A 20,218-nucleotide genomic window follows, 5' to 3' on the forward strand; every position below is an offset into this window, starting at 1 on the left:
CACTTTTGACACATTACAGATGGCCGTATATAGATGGCCTCCCGGCAATTAAGAGCCACATTGTGACCGTAAAAACTCGCAGGGCGGGCGGGAAGTGGTTAAATAAAGGTCTGTGAAGCAGATCCCCACTCCATCACAGATCACCCCCCCATTACAGACCCCACTCTATCACAGATCCCCCCCCATCGGACCCCACTTCATCACAGATCCCCCATCAGACCCAACTTCATCACAGATCCCCACATCAGACCCCACTTCATCACAGATCCCCCCATCAGACCCCACTTCATCACAGATCCCCCCCATCAGATCCCACTTCATCACAGATCCCCCCCATCAGATCCCACTTCATTACAGATCCCTCATCAGACCCCACTTCATCACAGACCCCCCCATCAGACCCCACTTGGTCACAGATCCCCCCATCAGACCCCACTTCATCACAGATCCACTTCATCACAGATCTCCCCATAAGACCCCACTTCATCACAGATCCCCCCATCAGACCCGACTTCATTACAAATCCGCCCCATCAGACCCCACTTCATCACAGATCCCCCCATCAGATCCCACTTTATCACAGATCCCACATCAGACCCCACTTCATCACAGTCCTCCCTCGATATTACAGAGACAGACAGACTGTGCATTTTATCAATGCAGCATTCCCCCTCCCCACACTGACTGCCCTACCTTAATCACACAAGCCGGGAAGCATCCATGACATGGTAGGTCCAGACAAAGGGCGGGACTTTTCACGTTAAAGGCGGTGGATTGGTTGCTGGGACCGCCCCACTGTCTAGCAACCAATCACCTGCTTAGTAACTTGAAAGGTCCCGCTTTTTGTCCAGACCTGCAGCGCTTCCAGGCTTTTGTGAATCAGGTGTGTGGGGAGGGGGAGGAAGGGGGAGTGATGCGATGTAAAGGAGAGACCTGGCTGCCACGCTTCCCATGTAATGAATGATGTTAGGGGCATGAAAGATTCAGCCCATGATCCACCATTAAGTGATGCCTGATATATAACTTTTGTGGCCCCAATGCTGGGAGATCGTTGGGGGCCGCAAAAGATATATAAGTCCAGATAACCAGGCGGGCCGTTCAAAACCACAATGGCCGCAATTGGCCCATGGGCCGGACTTTGGACATGCCTGATGTATACAGTATGTGCTGAGCCATGTTTAGTAGGGCATGGGAGCTAGATTTTCATAGGTCCCTGGCCCACACCCTCCCTGTGATTGGACAGTGCAAGGAGAAGCAGCACACAAAGAAATCATCTGTGGAATGAAGCCCACTGTCAGCTGACGTCACTCAGCTGGTCAAGGCTTGGATGGGATCCACCCAGATGCATGCTGCTAAGAGTCTTAGCCAGCCCCTACCACCCCCTTCACAGCCTAGCGCTCCAATAAGCACTGTAGGAGCAGAACAGAGAGCCACTGACTAACAGTCATTGCTTTCTGCTCAGAGCAGAGGGGAGAACTGAGTGATCAGTGGTGTTTGCTCGCCCAGTTCTCGGGGTAGAGTTGGCAGGGGACAGCTGAAGCTGAGATTGGTGCTGTAGCCATCTAGGTGCGTGTTTTTTTTTGAGGATTCCGATACTTCTCTTTTAATATCTACCTTGAGTTCAGCTTTGAGGTTTGTACCTTTTCAAAATCAACTACGTATAATACAAAAAGCTAAAATGTCTATTGATGACAAATCTATCTGTACTTTCACTTTAAAGCTGAAATTTAGTAAAAAAAAAAAATCTGCGAATACAGGACCAGAAACATAACGCATTCTACACCCTCCTGGGGCTGCTCGTTACTGTAAAAATTCTCATCCTTAATTGATGCTGAATCCTTCTCAAAGCGCTGAATATCCAGCTATGCATGGGTTAACTGCCTTGGCTTTAACAGTGAAGGATTGCACCGCTGGCCTTCCCCTTCCATCCCACTCATCCATTCACAAAACTCCCTGTATTCTTACACAGAATGCAAAAACGTGATGCACGACAGTTACCCCCTTCAATAAAGGTAAGTTATGCCCCTGATGCTGTATCCCCAAAAACATTTTTCTTTTATTAAACTTCAGCTCCAAAGGGATTCTAAAACAAAGCTAAAACCTTGTCACAGAAGCCTTCGGTGGAAGCCATTCTTTGACTCATAGGCTGCCTACTACTTCCAGGGCAGTAAAGCTGAACCTATTTAGTTTAACTGTAATGCCTCGTACACACGGTCATACTTTGACTGTGCAAAAGTCCGCCGTGACCCTGTCAGAAGTCTGACGGACAAAAAGAGAACAGGTTCTCTACCTAAAGTCTGTTGGACTTCCGACAAAAAAAGTCAGATGGAGGCTACACACGGCCGGACTTTCCGAGAAAAAAAGCCTGTCTGACTTGGGCTGTGTGTACGGGGCATTAGCACAGTGACAGGCCATTTATTTTTAAATAGAAGTTCTTTGAACAGGTTTCCACTTTCCTACTAAATCATAATTCTATGTTTTTAGAAAGTAAATAAATATTAACACATGTATAAAATGCTAACATTTCTGGTAAATTGTCGTCTGGTCTTACTACTTTTATTACATTGTCTGTTTTGGAGGGCAAGGTTACTTTAATATCTATTCTTGATAAAAGTTTGAGCCTCCTGGGCAGATTACATATTTTTCAGATTTAGGCGCAGTTGAGCATCTTTTTTCAGTTTTCCCTGAACTCTCCTCTATGTTATCTTATCAGTACATGTACATAGGGTTGTTTCTAATCGTTTTTAGGCAGTTGAGTTTAGAAGCACTTTTTGGAAAGCATGCGTTCAGGACGGATGTTCAGAGGCATTTGAAACAGCAAATGCCTCTAACAGCTTTTAAACGCTCACAGAATGTTTATTTTCTCCCCTGGATGCTTTTGCTCCAGGGGAGGAAAAAGCAGCGTAACAATGCACCTAAAGCTGTGTTTTGCAAATGTGTAGAGGGCGCATCAAGCGTTCATTCATTCTATTCTATTAGTCATGGCCCCGGCTCTACATCCCCAGTAATAAATAGTAACTCACTTGTGGATTGGGATCCTGGACCATACTTAGGGTCTCCAAGATCTTTTGTAGTTCCTTCTGTTGCCATCTTATGTTAGCTTGGATATCCTGTCTCCGTTGTTCCAGTTGATCCCTGACGGTTTGGAACATCTGTGCAGAAAACTAAAAAAGGAAAAGACTGTAGTTGGTGTTCCCTCAGTTTGTGCAATGTTATATAGAAACAGTTGTATGTATATTGCAAATTACAATTTTACAGTCATTTTTACACAAAAAAAAGGGAAATTACACAGTTAAAGGGTCACTAAAGGAAAAAAATATATATTTTTTTAAATAACAAACATGTTATACTTACCTCCACTGTGCAGTTCGTTTTGCATAGAGTGCCCCTGATCCATGTCTTCTGGGGTCCCTCGGCAGCTGTCTCTGGTCCTCCCCGCAATTAGTCACAACCACAGTCATGCGAGAGCTCGCATGGTGGTCACTAATTGCGGGCGCGCTCCCGTGATACTGTATCACTCGGCCTCGGCGCGCCACTGGATGTGATTGACAGCAGCGCCAGCCAATGGCTGCGCTGCTCTCAATCCATCCGCTCTAGCCAATCAGCGGCCAGTCTGAGCGGCGAAGAGGATATCGGGACCGCACGGGACTTTCGAGGGGTCAGGTAAGAATAACGAGGGCTCAGGGGGGGCGGCAGCAGCAGATATTTTTTCACCTTAATGCATAGATTGCAAAAAACATTTTCCTTTACAACTCCTTTAAGCAATCACAGTTTTTGCAATCAGAATAATGAAAAAACATTATTAGCTAGATTCAGGTAGGGCGGCGCATCTTTCAGGCGGCGTAGCGTATCGTATTTACGCTACGCCGCCATAAGTCAGAGAGGCAAGTGCTGTATTCACAAAGCACTTGCCTCCTAAGTTACGGCGGCGTAGCATAAATGGGGCCGGCTAAAGCGCGCCTAATTCAAATGAGGATGAGGGGAGCGTGTTTTATGTAAATGATTGGTGACCCGACGTGATTGACGTTTTTTACGAATGGCGCATGCGCCGTCCATGTACATATGCCAGTGTGCATTGCTCCAAAGTACGCCGCAAGGAGGTATTGGTTTCGACGTGAACGTAAATTACGTCCAGCCCCATTCACGGACGACCTACGCAAACGACGTAAAATTTTCAAATTTCGACGCGGGAACGACGGCCATACTTAACATTGGCTAGGCCACCTAGGGGGCAGCTTTATCTTTACGCCGGCGTACCTCTTACGGAAACGGCGTATCTTTACTGCGACGGGCGCACGTACGTTCGTGAATCGGCGTATCTAGTCATTTGCATATTCTATGCCAAACTTAACGGAAGTGCCACCTAGCGGCCAGCGTAAATATGCACCCTAAGATATGACGGCGTAGGAGACTTACGCCGCTCGTATCTTAACCTAATTTAAGCATATCTGGTTTCCAGAATACGCTTAAATTTACGACGGCGTAGATTCAGAGTTACGACGGCGTATCTACTGATACGCCGGCGTAACCCTACGTGAATCTAGCTATATATATATAAAAACCTGAAATCTGATTAGTTGATTGGGTTACTAAACTATCTACTATTATCTTTACTGTCTATCATGGATTTGTAAATTGACAGCCAAAAATAATTTTCACATCTACTTGTGATATTCTAAGCAAATATGTTACTTTAATTTAGAAAATAAAAATGACAAAAATTAAACATTCAGAGTAAAGTCTTGCATAAGTACCCAGACTAAAAATAAAAGACAAAGGGGTCAATTCACATGTGCTCTGCTGTATGTTTTTTTAATCATCTGTTTAAAAATGTCTAATCCAATGAACTGTACCTATCTGTGGGTACCTTCTCATACTATATTTTTTCAAACAGGTTAGGTCAATATGAAACTTGTGGGTGGATATCACTAAGTTCTCCCATCAACACAGTAATGCCGCATACACACAATCATTTTTCAGCATGAAAAAAAAACGTTGTTTTTCAGCATGTCGAAAAAACGACGTTTTCCCAACCTCATCATTAAAACGATGTTGCCTACACACCATCGTTTTAAAAAAATGATCTAGCAAAGCGCAGTGACGTACAACACGTACAACAGCACTATAAGGGGGAAGTTCCATTCGCCTTTGGGCTGCTTTAGCTGATTCCGTGTTAGTAAAAGACGATTTGTGCTTTTTTGTCTGTTACAGCGTGATGAATGGGCTTACTCCATTATGAACGGTAGTTTTACCAGAACGAGCGCTCCCGTCTCATAACTTGCTTCTGAGCATGCGCGGGTTTTGTACGTCGTTTTAGCCCACACACGATCATTTTTTACAACCCGAAAAACGACATTGTTTAAAACGACATTAAAAAATGCAGCATGTTTGGAAAAAAATTCTGTTGTTTTTCAGAACCTGAAAAATTATGTGAAGCCCACACACGATCATTTTAAATGACATTTTTGAAAAACAATGTTTTTTTCATGTTGAAAAATTATCGTGTGTACGCGGCATTAGTCATTTATCAAAATCAAGAGCTGCACAGTCCCATACAGTCACATGGAGATTTGATTTTTTTTCTCCCCCTCAGTTAATATACGTGGAAGGAAGCAGGAAGCCTTCCTGCTGAAACATACACGAGAGCATGATAGGCAAATGGTATGTAGGAAAGCTAGTTAGTAAATTTCCTCAAATTGTTTTGGGGAAATGAATTTATTTTGGCTTAGATCAGTTAACCCCCCAAAACTACCAAAGTGAGAGGCATGTCTATATTAGAGACTTTATACCGTATATATAATTGAACAATTTACATGGTACTGAAAGCAGATCTACCTACCTGTGTTATAGATGGTGATTCACTGAGTAGCTGATTTTGTGGTACAAACTGTTGTTGTGGGAGATCGCCCTGCTGTGATGGTACTGAAGCCTATACAGGTTCAAAACATTCTGATAAATTACAAAATATAAAATCACAAAATAATAAAATACAGTGCCTTGAAAAAGTATTCATACCCCTTGAAATCTTCCACATTTTGTCATGTTACAACAATGCGATAGACCAATACAAAGTTGCACATAGTTGTGAAGTGGAAGGAAAATGATAAATGTTTTTTTTACAAATAAAAATGTGAAAACTGTGGGGGGCATTTGTATTCAGCCCCCCTGAGTCCATACTTTGTAGAACCGCCTTTCGCTGCAATTACAGCTACAAGTCTTTTTGGGGATGTCTCTACCAGCTTAGCACATATAGAGAGGTACATTTTTGGCCATTCTTCTTTGAAAAATAGCTCAAGCTTTGTCAGATTGGATGGAGAGTGTCTGTAAACAGCAATTTTTATGTCGTGGATTTAGGTCTGAACTTTGACTGGGCCATTCTAATACATGAATACGCTTTGATCTAAACCATTCCATTGTAGCTCTGGCTGTATGTTTAGGGTCGTTGTCCTGCTGGAAGGTGAACCTCTGCTCCAGTCTCAGGTCTTTTGCAGACTCTAATGCCCTGTACATATGACCGGTTTTCCCGTCGGAATAAACTCTGGCGGTTTTTCTGCTCAAGCTGTCTTGCATACACGCGGTCACACCAAATTCCGACCATCAAGAACACGGTGACGTACAACACTACGACGAGCAGAGAAAAATTAAGTTCAATGCTTCCGACTTGATTCCGAGCATGCATGGTTTTTAGTCTGTTGGAATTGAATCCAGACGAATGGAAATTGAACAAAAATTATAACATGTTCTCTATCTAATTCCGTCGGAATTTACGATGCAAAAACTTCGATGGGGCAAACACACGGACAGAACATCCGATGAAAAGCTTGTGTCTGACTTTTTCCGTTGGAAATTCTGCTTGTGTGTACAAGGCATAACAGTTTTTTTTTTTTTTAAAGATTGCCCTGTATTTTGCTCCATCCATCTTCCCATCAACTTTGACCAGCTTCCCTGCCCGGCTGAAGAAAAGCTTCCCCACCACATGATGCTGCTGCCACTATGTTTCAAGGTCGGGATGGTATGTTCAGGGTGATGATGTGCAGTGTTCGTTTTCCGCCACACATAGCGTTTTGCTTTTAGACCAAAAAGTAAAATGTTGGTCTCATCTGACCAGAGCACCTTTTTCCACATATTTGTTGTGTCCCCCACATGGCTTCTCCCAAACTGCAAACGGGACTTCTTATGGCTTTCTTTCAACAATAGCTTTCTTCTTGCCACTCTTCCATAAAGGCCAGATTTGTGTGCATGACTAATAGTCATCCTGTGGACAGATTCTCCCACCTGAGCCGTAGATCTCTGCAGCTTCTCCAGAATTACCATGGGTCTCTTGACTGCTTCTCTGATGAATGCTCTCCTTGCCCGGCCTGTCAGTTTAGGTGGACGGCCATGTCTTGGTAGGTTTGCAGTTGTGCCATACTCTTTCGATTTTTGGATGATGGATTGAACAGTGCTCCATGAGAGGTTTAAAGCTTGGGATTTTTTTTATAACCTAACCCTGCTTTAAACTTCTCCACAACTTTATCCCTGACCTGTCTGGTGTGTTCCTTGGCCTTCATGATGCTGTTTATTCACTAAGGTTCTCTAACAAACCTCTGAGGGCTTCACAGAAAAGCTGTATTTATACTGAGATTAAATTACAGGCAGTTGGTTCCACTAGATTTTAGTGGAACATTTATTTGTAAAACATTTTGTAAACCATTATCATTTTCCTTCCACTTTACAATTATGTGCCACGTTGTGTTGGTCTATCACATAAAATCCCAATAAAATACAGTTACGCTTTTGGTTGTAACGTGACAAAATGTGGAAAGTTTCAAGAGGTATGGATACTTATTAAAAAAACTGTTGCCCAAATTCTCAAAGGACTTACGATGGCGCAGCGCCATGTACGCCGTTGTAAGTCCTAATCTGACCCGTCGTATCTATGCGTCTGATTCTTAGAATCAGTTACGCATAGATATCCATTAGATCCAACAGGCGTAAGTCTCTTACGCCGTCGGATCTTAACTGCATTTTTTTTTACCACTAGGTGGCGTTTCCGTCGAATTCCGTGTTGAGTATGCAAATTAGCTAGATACGCGTATTCCCGAACGTACGCACGTCCGACGCAGTAAAGTTACGACGTTTACGTTAGGCTTTTCCCGGCGTAAAGTTGCCCCTGCTATATGAGGCGCAGCCAATGTTAAGTATGGCCGTCGTTCCCGCGTTGAAATTTGAAAAAGTTACGTCGTTTGCGTAAGTCGTCCGTGAATGGGGCTGGACGTCATTTACGTTCACGTCGAAACCAAAGACGTCCTTGCCGCGTACTTTGGAGCAATGCACACTGGGAAATTCCACAGACGGCGCATGCGCCGTTCCGCACAAACGTCAATCACGTCGGGTCACAGTAGTTTTGCATAAAACACACCCCCTGATCCAAATTTAAATTAGGCGGGCTTACACACCGGCCGATTTACGCTACGCCGCCGCAACTTACGGAGCAAGTGCTTTGAGAATACAGCACTTGCCCGTGTAAGTTGCGGAGGCGTAACGTAAATCAGATACGTTACGCCTGCACAATTTTACGCGGCTCTACGTGAATCCAGGCCACAATGTATTGTACTGGCCTAATATGTGTACTGGTTTTAACGCCCCAATTTTTATTTGCCTACACATTGAGTACCCATCCACAATATCCCTACTAGCATTTTATCTGAAGATTATTTAGAACAAGAAACAGACCAGTATTTGTACTGACAACACTTTTCCTCCACTTGAGAATATAATGGTAATTCATACCTGTGCCAGGTTTGGTTGACTCATTAACTGCAATGACAGGTCTGGTGGCCTACTGGAGACTCTCTGCAGTGACTGCGGACTGGAGTCTGTGGTTAGCTCTGTGGCAGTAGCTGTAGGAAACAGTATCAATTACATCCAATTAGCCAAAATGACTGATCATATAAGATTACATTGTAAAATGGTACTAAAAGCATGTATAACATAAAGTTCCAATTTATTTTAATCATCCAAGCCTATCTCCCTAGCCCCACAGGTACACATATACCTCACCTGACAGCTGCAGCCCCCAGTGCTGTCTGAAGCCTGGTTGGTAAAAAATCTAGTGCCAGGCTCCTGCGATATGGGTATGTTCCTTTCAAATCTATAGGACATTAGTGCGCATGGGAGCCTTCCCAGCAGGGAGAATGCATGATGATTATTGCCAGTGGCTATAGCCGCTGGCAATAATCACATGAAAAGTCAGACAGGCTTGGTACAATCAGCCTGCCCATACATGGTTTGAATCTTGGGCAGTTCCCTGCTGAACCTGCCGTCTATGCCCTGCTTTACTGAATAAAACTGCAAATGTATGTCAGTTATCATGGATACATGTGACAATCCAAATAATGAGCAAAAGTGCTCTACTATAAAACACACTTCTGTGCAAAAAAAAGTCCTCAGTGACTTTATCAGCAAACAATCCAATGTGCAATCCTCTGTATTAATCCACAACCAATTTTGATGACTTTTTACACCATCTGTGATATATGGATGTGCACTCACCTAATTGGCTGCGTGCATCCCCTCAGGCGTATACACCTGTAACCACTTTAAAATTACATCATAGTCCCATAGTTCAGAGGGATGTAATTTGTAAGGCTGAGTTCCATTCTGTGATGCCATCATGCTGTGCAAGTGCACCCTGCTGAAGGGATAGATATTAGCAGGGCCGTCTTTACCGCAGGGCAAATGGGGAAGGTGCCCTGGGCCCTGTCACTGTTGGGGGCCCAAAGCAACCCCCTTTCTTCAATTGAAAGCGGATCGTCCGGGGGAAGAAGAAGCCGGTGCAAGATGCGGACGAGAAGACCGAAGGAAGGAGAAGAAGATGGCGAAATAAGCTGGTGCAAGATGCGGACGAGAAGACCCAAGAAAGAAGCAGAGGAAGAAGAAGATGGAGGAAGAAACCCGAATGAATGCAGAAAAGAAGAAGATGGAAGAAGAAGAAGAAGCGCGGAAAGAAGACATTAATAAAGGAATTGTCAAAAACCGGCTATTGCCTTTTTTTTACATTTTTTACCATTTCACACAGGGGGGGGGGCTGGATCTGGGGGTCCCCTTTGTTAAAGGGGTCTTCCAGATTCCGATAAGCCCCCCGCCCGCAGACCCTCACAACCACCGGCCAGGGTTGTGGGGATGAGGCCCTTGTCCCCATCGACATGGGGACAAGAGTGCTTTGGGGTGGGGGGCGCAGTGCCCCCCTGCCCCAAAGCACACACTCCCCCATGATGAGGGCATGCGGCCTGGTACGGCTCGGGGGGGGGATCGCTCGCTCGTCCCCACCCCCATTCCTGTCCGGCCAGGCGGCGTGCTCGGATAAGGGTTTGGTATGGATCTTGGGGGAGCCCCCACGCTGTTTTTTTGGCGTAGGTTTTCCCCCTTACGATACATACCAAACCTAAGGGCCTGATATGCTCCTGAAGGGGAACCCACGCCATTTTTTTTTAATTGGCGCAGAGTTCCCCTTCGTGATCATCGTAAGCTGAAAACGATTCGGGCATTCACGTGCGTCACTTCAAGCCACGCAAAGGCAGCTACGCCGCTTGATATTTACCAATATTTTGCCGGCGTAGTGAAGCGGCGTGCATGCACAGTACAGAAATAAACCTCCGGCAGGTTTAAATGTACTTGCCGGCGCAGTGGCTCATTTTCACAAAAATCACTTTCACTTTCAATTTGGCCCGTAAATGTTAAACAAATACATATCACTACACTTCCCAACATCACCCCACACCCTCCCCCCCTAATAAACTCACTCCCAAACACTTTCTTTTTACATTTCTTAATGCTGTGCGCCAGGTCCATAGAGGCGCACCATGCGCCCCCTCTTGGGCGCACTCGGCATTATAGTAAATAAGGAATTGTGCTGCTTTATGCAGCACATTCCTTTAGTAAATGTCAAAACGGCTGTTGCTCCAGCCTTTGCTCCATGAATCATCGAGCAAAGGCTTGGTAAATCAGCCCCTATGTGTTTTTGTAGAATGTGAGTGTTTTATACTTGTAGGGCAGTTTTAATAAATATTTTAAAGCAATAAGAAGTTTTGTTTTGGTCTGAACCTAAGCTCTACTAAAGTGTATACAGGTGTATAAAAAGGAAGGATTATTCCCTGAGGGGATGCACGCACTTTTTAACCTCCTGTAATTTTAGAGATCCAAACAAATAGGTAAGTGCACATCCATATATAACTGATACGTATAAAATTATCTTAAAATGCCATTGGAATGTTTTTATTTGCAGCAGAAGCCAATTTTAAATAAAATTCTGTTACACAAGCATCTTTGCCAACATTTGGTTACTCACGTGCAGGTTCTGAGGCTGCAGTCTGAGAAGATTTGTGGGAACTTCTTGAAGAAACTGATGGAGTGCGGCTGGGGCTGAGAAGGGAGGCACTAACTTCTAGCACACTGTAATGCGGGTCACTGTCAACACTCAAGTCCTTGTCCTAGTATATATATATATATGAAACAATTTAGAATATGTTGTTACCACTTTATAGTGACAGATTATTTCACTTAGCACTATCTGGGGAATTCATAAAGGGTGTCTTACACCCCTCAGTATTCTGTCAGAGCGCAGCACTAAAAGTCATGTGCACCTTGTTCATGTACCTTTCAGAGACAAGTACATAAATCTGTCAATGCAGGAATTCAAGTCAGAGTATCGACAGTGGACACTCCTTCCTTAGTGGACTCCCTCCTGACTGGCAACTGTGCCTGTTATACTGACAGGTGCGTGGCAGAGGTTCTTTGTAGTAAGAGTGAGAGGAGGCTGATAGGGAACTGTGAGACTAGGCCCCCATTAGGTCAGATTTCCTTTTGACAGTGCATGGCCATTGGGCGGATTGACATCCGCTATTTTAAATCTGTCCCCTGCTATCTGCTGTCAATCATTGTCAAGGCGGACCCACCCAACAGGCACAACAGTCGTGAGTTTGAGTTGTCTGGTGGGCGGAGCTTGAAAGGGAACTCTGAGACTAGTTCCTCAATAGGCTCGCCTTGCCTGTGATTGATAGGGAATGGCAGTGTGCAGATGCCAAAGCCACTACTGGACTTAGCAGCGGCTAAGGAATTGGTTCACTGCTTTCTGCTGTCAATCACAGGCAAGGTGAACCTGATGAGGAACCAACAAAGTAAATGTAAAACATATTTCAATATTTTAATAAAGTAGTAACATATAACAGTCAAATGTGTGCCAAATTTGAGTCGATCTGAATTTAGAACTAAACCCATCGATTTAACAGTTTAAAAAAACAGTTACATTCCAAGCATGCCGGGATTGCTAATTGTCACATTTGCTTGTGCTTTCAACCAAACTGTAAAACCATCAAATGACCGGTGTCATAACTGATCACATGAGTAGCACCATGGCAGTTGCAGAGGCTAAGAGGGCAGGATAGGATGTGTTTAGTGTTTTTCAAACTTCAGTAAAAAGCGCAAAAGCATTTTTGCTTGGTTGTTATGCACCTTGGTATAAGATCCTAGTTATTTAAACAAGCTTACAGTTCATGTTCATGTTCATATTTTGGTGCGATCCAGTGCTATTTCAGTCCATTTAAGTGAAAGGGTTCCTGTGAGGTTCTGGTGTGAGCTGACACTTACTGTTGTCTGGGTCCTCATAGAGGAGAATTCCCTTTACATTTTGTACCAATGACTGGGGGAAAATCTTCCCAATGTAGTCACAGACAGCTGTAAAACCTGACACAAGTTCTAACCCTTCCCCATTTCTCTGAAATTAAAAATGCAAGTTTTGACTGGTGCTTGGGGTTTAAAGTGGTTGTAAAGGATTCATTTTTTTTCTTCATGCATTCTGTGTCCCATAGACACAAAGAGGTGGCTTGGGAGCGAGCATGCATAAGTGCCCCAAAGCAATCAGCTTGCTCTGGGCCCGGGCACTCGGCGAAGGGGGAAGGGCCAGAAGCGTGGGAGGGGGGGATCCAAGAAAATGAGGATTGGGGCAGCTCTGTGCAAAACCATTGCACAGAGCAGGTAAATATGACGTATTTATTATTTTAATAAAAAAAATTAACCTTTAGAAACACTTAAGAATTTACCTTCTTGTTATAGTCATTATGTAAAACAATAAAATAGGTATTATGTTATATAAAAATATTCATTACCTTTAGTGCAGATGTGACAATGACTTCTGATGAGGTGTCATCCAAGCTCACTTTCTGTCTTCTTTCCACACGCACATCTGCATAACTAACAGAGATAATATCTTTAACAGAAAATCGAATTCCCCACGTCCTATTATTTAAACATTCTTTATCCTGTTTTAAAAAGCTTAGTTTGTAAGTGATCAATAAAGCTCCTTTCCTGACATCTCCCTGGCATCACACTAGTGAGGGACCCCCCCAACCCTATTAATGTGATGCTATGAAAATCGTCTAAAAAGGAAAATTATGGTAAGTCTAAGTATGAATTTTGCTATTTTTTTTCGTTCTCAAAGAAGGATGACTAACTTACTGGTATAACTACAAATCTCATGATTCATAGCTTCATTTTTTGAAATGTTGTCTGAAGAAGGCTGCTGTTGTGTGCATTGCCACATGCAGTAAAACCAGCAGTGGTATTGATTAAATTTCATCCTATATTCTCTGTAAAGGTGAATGGGGACCCTTTTATGCATGGGTTCCTTGTCCTTCAAATGTTTTGTAAATTATCTTGAAGTGTACAATATAATATGTGCTCCACAGACAGACATATGGAGTATAACATAGCTCAGAACCAGAGGACTAGTTATTGTGTATAATTAGCAGTGGCGACTGGTAAAGTTTTAAGATGGTGGTGTGCCAGACACCACCCTTCCTTTTTTGACCCTGCCCACTTATCAGAAGCCCCACCCACCTCTTATAGACTCCACTTACTCCGTTCCAACCTTCTTTTTTGAATTATATGCATACTGTATAAATACACACAATTACAGATCATCAAACTAGGAATAGACAGCCACCCCCCGTGATGCACTGCATGCACAGTGTACTACCCTGAGGCTTCCTGGGATGCATGATGCAAGTATACCACAAGGCTGTGTAGCATCTGATATGTCATTCTCGCCTAGGCGAGGAGTCAAGAAGTGCAGCAATGTGTCGTCGCCCCCCCCCCCCCCCCAACAAAAAAACCTGATTGAGAGAGTGGAGGAAGGTAGGAGTGGAATGCCAGAAATTTGGTGGGACAGGGTGAAGGTCCACTTATAAAGCCTTGATCAATGGTTGTTAACCCTATCCATTCCATATTCTATACTGAAAAACACATTACAAACACACATCAAAATGCAAACACACCAAAGAAACTCACAATGAGGCATGACAAGACACCTGCCCAATGCTACAAAAAAATAATGCACCTTTACACACAGGCACTGATCTAAATGGGCCAAGACAAGACATTCTGGACAATTTCATGCTCCCAACTTTGTGGGAACAGTTCGGGGATGGCCCATTCCTGTTCCAACATGACTGCTCACCAGTGCACAAAGTAAGGTCCATAAAGACATGGATGAGCGAGTTTGGGGTGGAGGAACCTGACTGGCCTGCACAAAGTCTTTATCCCCACCCTGACAGAACCCCTTTGGGATGAATTAGAGCGGAGACTGCAAACCAGGTTTTCTCGTCCAACATCAATGCTACAAAAAAATAATGCACCTCTACACACAAGCACATATCTAAATAGGCCCTTAATGTTTTCCACAACATACAAACATATGGAGTGCACAGTGGCGGAACTACCAGGGTCACAGAATTCACACTTGCGACTGGGCCCTGCAGTTCCACCACCACGGGGGCCCAAGCAGTGTTGCCAACCTCCCATCAGTTTTTCCTTCGGTAGGACAGGAGAATCAGCCTATAAATGAAGAGACGAATGGCTGCAGCTGAGTCGAGTGTCTGTGACAGCCCAGCATGCACACTCCCCCCTCCCAGACAGGAAAGCAGGAAGGACAAACTCCACCTCCTCCCACCCCTGTTCCTCCTGTCTATGCCTGGCCTGCCCACTCTCCCATCTCCGGCGTGCAGCTGTGCCTGAGAGAGGGAGGATGTGTGGGCGGGAAATATGAAAAACAGAAGCCTGCTACACAACACATTTGTCATGAATTACCTCGGCCACCAGAGGGCGCTAGCGGCGCATCGGCACGCGCAATGCGCGCGCAACCACGGCATCGCGCTCGTGCACGCGCGCACCGGCGGTAACGGCGCACGGGAGCGCGCACCGGCGGTAACGGCGCGCGGGCACGTGCAGGCGTCCATTTGGCGCCAAAACAACCTACTTAAAGTGTCCTGGGAGCCTGGCCCCTTGCTGTCCGGTCTGCAGCGTTTCCTGAGACCACCTGTACCTGTACCTATACCTGTACCAACTACTCCTGCTTGATCCAGATCCTGATACCCGGCTTGTCTTCGTTTGTTCCTGTCTTCCGCCTGCCCTGACCTCGGCTTGCTCTGACCATCCTTCTGCCTGAACCCTGGTACTCCGCTGACCGTCTGTTGCCGACCCGGCTAGTCGACCTCTCTGTTACCTGGGCCTCTCCTGCTACCAGTCCGGCTGCTCCTGCCTATCCAGTCTTCTGGGACCCTGTCCAGTCTTCTGGGACCTGCTGCGGCCAGACTTTCAGAATACCTTCCTTTCCGGCTTACCTGCTGTTCCAGTGCTCCTGCATCCAGGCTGCTACTTACCGGCCTGCACCTGCCTCTCAGAGACTTCCTTGGACTCCGCAGAAGCTCTATCCGTCCCCTGCACCAGCGTCATCCCTGGCGCTTGTGCGACTCTGCATTCCCGCTCCCCCTGTCTACTCTACCAGGGGTCCGGGATCAGAGGAGCAACAGCAGCCACTTCCTGCACGTCGGGCTCATCCTTAAGGTACGTGACAGTACCGGACAGCCATGTCCGAGCCCGCGCAGGGAGTGGATCCGATGCAGGAACTCTGCCGCCATTTGGAAGGACTAACCCAGGCCGTCCGAAACCCTGCAAGAAGGTTACACACGTCTGGAAAATCGGGTCCAAGCCTTGTCCACTCCTGCCACAGCCTCTGCGACTTCAGGAGCATCCGCTTCGCCATCAGTAATAATGCTGCCACCTGAACCTAAAGTTCCCATGCCCGAGAGGTTTGCGGGAGAACGTAACAAATTCCGAGCCTTTCGCAACGCTTGCGAATTATACTTCGCCCTCCAACCCCGGACTTTCTCTCTGGAAGCTACTAAGGTGGGCTTCGTCGTTTCGCTACTGTCTGGCGAACCGCAAACCTGGGCTCATCGCCTCATGGAGATCAAGGATGAATCACTTGACAACTTAACCGCCTTTTTCCAGGCTATGTCTCTGCTTTATGAGGATCCGCATCAAACCGCCACTGCAGAAGCCGCATTACATGCTCTACAACAGGGTCGCAGACCCGCCGAAGACTATGTGTCCGAATTCCGCAAATGGTGTTCTGACACAACCTGGAACGACTCGGCTCTCTGCTACCAGTTTCGCCTTGGTCTGTCCGAACCGCTAAAGGACGAGCTGGCCCGGGTAGGAGTTCCTGGGACCCTGGACGCTTTAATCAACTTGACCATCCAGATCGATCGACGCCTGAGGGAGCGCAGGACTGAAAGGACCACTGCCCCATCCCGTCCGGTCTGGATGATGCCACGGGTACCTTCCACGTTCAATCCACCTCTACCAGCGCCCACAGCCTCTTCTACCCCTGATAATTCAGAGCCTATGCAGCTAGGCCTCCTTCGCCCTTCACTTACTCCGGAGGAACGACAACGCCGTAGGGCCAACAACCTGTGCCTGTATTGCGGGGAGTCCGGACACTACGTGAGGACCTGTCCTGCCAAGCTGCGTAAGTGTCAATCCTTGTCGTCTGTATCCCTACCTGTCCGTCCAAGCAATTCCACTCATCTGGCTATCCTTGTTTTATTCCAGCTTCCAGGAAGAACTATACAAACCAGCGCCATTATTGATTCAGGAGCCTGTAGCTGCTTTTTGGATCAATCATTTGCCTTCAGATATCAGATTCCTCTCCGCCCCAGGTCTACTGGACTTTCTGTGTACTTAGCAGACGGCTCGGTGTTAAAATCTGGTCCCGTTACCCAGGAGACCCAGCCTCTTGCCACCACCATTGCCGATAACCACCACGAACTCTTATGCTTGGATGTGATCAACTCCCCTCTGTTCCCTGTCATACTGGGAGTACCATGGCTCCAAGTCCACAACCCCCAGATTGACTGGGCCACTGGTAAAATTGACTTCAACTCTCCATTCTGCCGACAGCATTGCCTGCAACTACCGTCTCCACCCCTGCCATTACTCTGTTCGGACTCTGACATTGAGACTCGTCAATCCGTCCCAGAAATTTATCATGACTATCTGGATGTTTTCAGCAAAAAGGGGGCCGAGACCCTCCCACCCCACAGGGCCTATGACTGCCCCATCGAACTCCTCCCTGGTGCCGAAGTCCCCTTCGGAAGGATTTTCCCCTTAACCGGACTTGAACTTGAGACCCTGAAAACCTATATCGATGACAGCTTGAGGAGGGGGTTCATCCGTGCCTCCACGTCACCCGCGGGTGCAGGCATCTTTTTTGTTGAAAAGAAAGACCATTCCCTTCGCCCCTGTGTGGACTACCGGGAACTCAACAAAATAACTATTAAAAACAGATACCCTCTCCCCTTGGTACCCGAACTATTTCAGCGTCTGGGGTCCGCGGTCATTTTTACTAAATTGGACCTCCGAGGGGCCTACAACCTTGTCCGCATACGCGAAGGCGATGAGTGGAAGACCGCCTTCCGTACCCGTTTCGGGCACTTTGAATATCTAGTCATGCCCTTTGGGCTCTGTAATGCTCCGGCAACATTCCAACATTTTGTCAATGACATTTTTAGAGATTATCTGGACCTCTTTGTGATTGTCTATCTGGATGATATCCTAATCTTCTCCCCTTCCCTAGAGAAACACCGTGTACATGTGAGGAAGGTGCTTGAACGTCTCCGTATCCACGGACTGTACGCAAAACCCAGCAAATGCGAGTTCGAGCGCCCCAGTATACAGTTTCTGGGACTTATCATCTCTGTAAGGGGCGTTGAGATGGATCCTCAGAAAGTTTCCGCAATACTTGACTGGCCAGCTCCGACTGACAGAAAAAGTGTTCAGCGATTCGTCGGGTTTGCGAATTTTTATAGGAAGTTCATCAAAGCCTTTTCCAACATCATTTCTCCTATAACGGACTTGACTAAACTGTCTGCTCGGTTTCGCTGGACACCAGAGGCCCAAGCAGCCTTCGAAACCCTGAAAGGCTTGTTCACCTCGGCATCCATTCTGAGACATCCCGACGCAAGCCTGCCCTACATTCTTGAAGTGGATGCATCTGAAACCGCGGTTGGAGCAGTCCTCTCTCAGAGGCAGGGTCCCAAGGCATTGCTATATCCCGTCGCTTACTTTTCCCGTAAACTATCTGAAACAGAAAAAAATTACGATGTTGGAGACCGAGAGCTGTTGGCGATAAAAGCCGCCTTGGAGGAGTGGCGGTACCTCCTGGAAGGAGCAGCGCACCCGATTTTGATTTTTACAGATCACAAAAACCTGGAGTACCTAAAGGTAGCCAAGAGACTTAGACCACGCCAGGCCAGGTGGGCACTTTTTTTTACAAGGTTTTCATTCCACATCACGTACAGGCCAGGGTCGAAAAATGTCAAACCGGATGCTCTTTCCCGCATGTACGCCAGTTCGGAGCCTCCCAATCCTCCGGACACTATTCTGTCATCAGGGAACTTTTTGCTACTACAAAGAGACTTGGTACCCCAGATCAGGCAGGCATCCGCTGGCATTTCTTCTCCACCTGATCCGGAGCTACAATCCAGGGACGGTCTGCTATGGTACCGGGATAAGATCTTCGTACCCGAGGGGCTGCGAGTTAATGTTCTGGGCTCCTGTCATGACCACAAGCTGGCTGGGCACTTTGGGATACAAAAGACCGCTGAACTTCTGCAACGCACCTTTTGGTGGCCCCAACTTCTAAAGGACTGCAAAGAGTATGTGGAATCATGCACTACGTGCATTCGAAACAAAGGTAGTAAACTCAGAGCCTGGGGGCTCCTTAAACCATTACCCGTACCGGAAAGACCTTGGAGAAGGATCTCCATGGACTTCATCGTGGAACTTCCCCCATCAGAGGGCTTCACCACTATCTTTGTGGTAGTGGACAGGCTGTCTAAGATGGCACACTTTGTCCCCTTAAAGGGCACACCCTCGGCTCCAGAGACGGCTAAAGCCTTCATCAGAGAAATTGTCAGACTCCACGGCGTTCCTGCGGATATTGTGTCCGACCGTGGAGTACAGTTCACATCTAGGTTTTGGAGGGCACTTTGCAGTAGTCTCGAGATTGGCCTATCGTTTTCCTCAGCATACCACCCCCAGTCAAATGGGCAGACGGAGAGGACGAATCAGACCCTTGAACAGTATCTCCGCTGCTTCTCGTCCTTTTCGCAAGAAGACTGGGTTTCTCTGCTGCCCTTGGCGGAGTTCGCCTATAATAATTCTATCCATTCGGCCACCAAACAGTCTCCTTTTTTTGCCAACTACGGGTTCCACCCACTGTTCCTCTCTAATTCTGTTCCAGAAAGTACGGTACCCGCCGTTCAAGACACCTTGGATTTCTTTAACTCAAATAACAGGATCCTGCAGGAAACCATGACCCAAACACAGGAACGTAATAAGGAAATCTTTGACAGGAGAAGAAGGGGGGAACTCAACTTAGTACCCGGAACTAAAGTTTACTTGTCCACTTTGAACTTAAGGCTTGCATGCCCTACGAAGAAACTGGGTCCTAAATTCGTGGGTCCCTTTGCTGTCAAGAGAAGGATAAACGAGGTGGCCTACGAACTTGACTTACCGGAGTCCTTTCGAATCCACCCGGTGTTTCACGTGGCCCTGCTCAAACCGGACGTCCCCAACTCCTTCCCTGGACGGGATACCGATCCCCCAGAACCAGTATTAGTCGACGGTGAGGAGGAATTTGAGGTGGAATCTATCCTGGATTGCAGGAAGAGACGCAACCAAATTCAGTTCCTTGTTAAATGGAAGGGGTATGGGCCAGAGGAAAATTCATGGGAACCGGAGGACAACATACACGCCGAAAGACTAATTCAGTTGTTTAAAGACTCTCACCCGCTGAAGATGACTCAGTTGGGCATCCGGAGGCTGCCCCTTGGGGGGG

At 46.3% G+C, this 20,218-nt stretch overlaps 1 protein-coding gene across 6 annotated transcripts in view; it reads right to left on the reverse strand.

Moving 5' to 3' along the window:
* The window catches only part of NPAS2 (neuronal PAS domain protein 2), a 149,941-nt gene that overhangs the window by 17,993 nt on the left and 111,730 nt on the right, over nt 1-20,218 (reverse strand). For all 6 annotated transcript variants that reach the window (XM_040336443.1, XM_040336439.1, XM_040336440.1 and 3 more), the window contains 5 exons: nt 13,146-13,230; nt 11,330-11,471; nt 8,773-8,882; nt 5,840-5,929; nt 3,024-3,164 (listed from right to left, as the gene is read on the reverse strand). In XM_040336443.1, the coding sequence (XP_040192377.1) occupies nt 3,024-3,164; nt 5,840-5,929; nt 8,773-8,882; nt 11,330-11,471; nt 13,146-13,230 (568 nt within the window). The remainder of the gene's footprint in view (nt 1-3,023; nt 3,165-5,839; nt 5,930-8,772; nt 8,883-11,329; nt 11,472-13,145; nt 13,231-20,218) is intronic.

The sequence above is a fragment of the Rana temporaria genome, chromosome 2 (genome assembly GCF_905171775.1).
Source record: "Rana temporaria chromosome 2, aRanTem1.1, whole genome shotgun sequence".
Taxonomy (NCBI): Eukaryota; Metazoa; Chordata; class Amphibia; order Anura; family Ranidae; genus Rana; species Rana temporaria.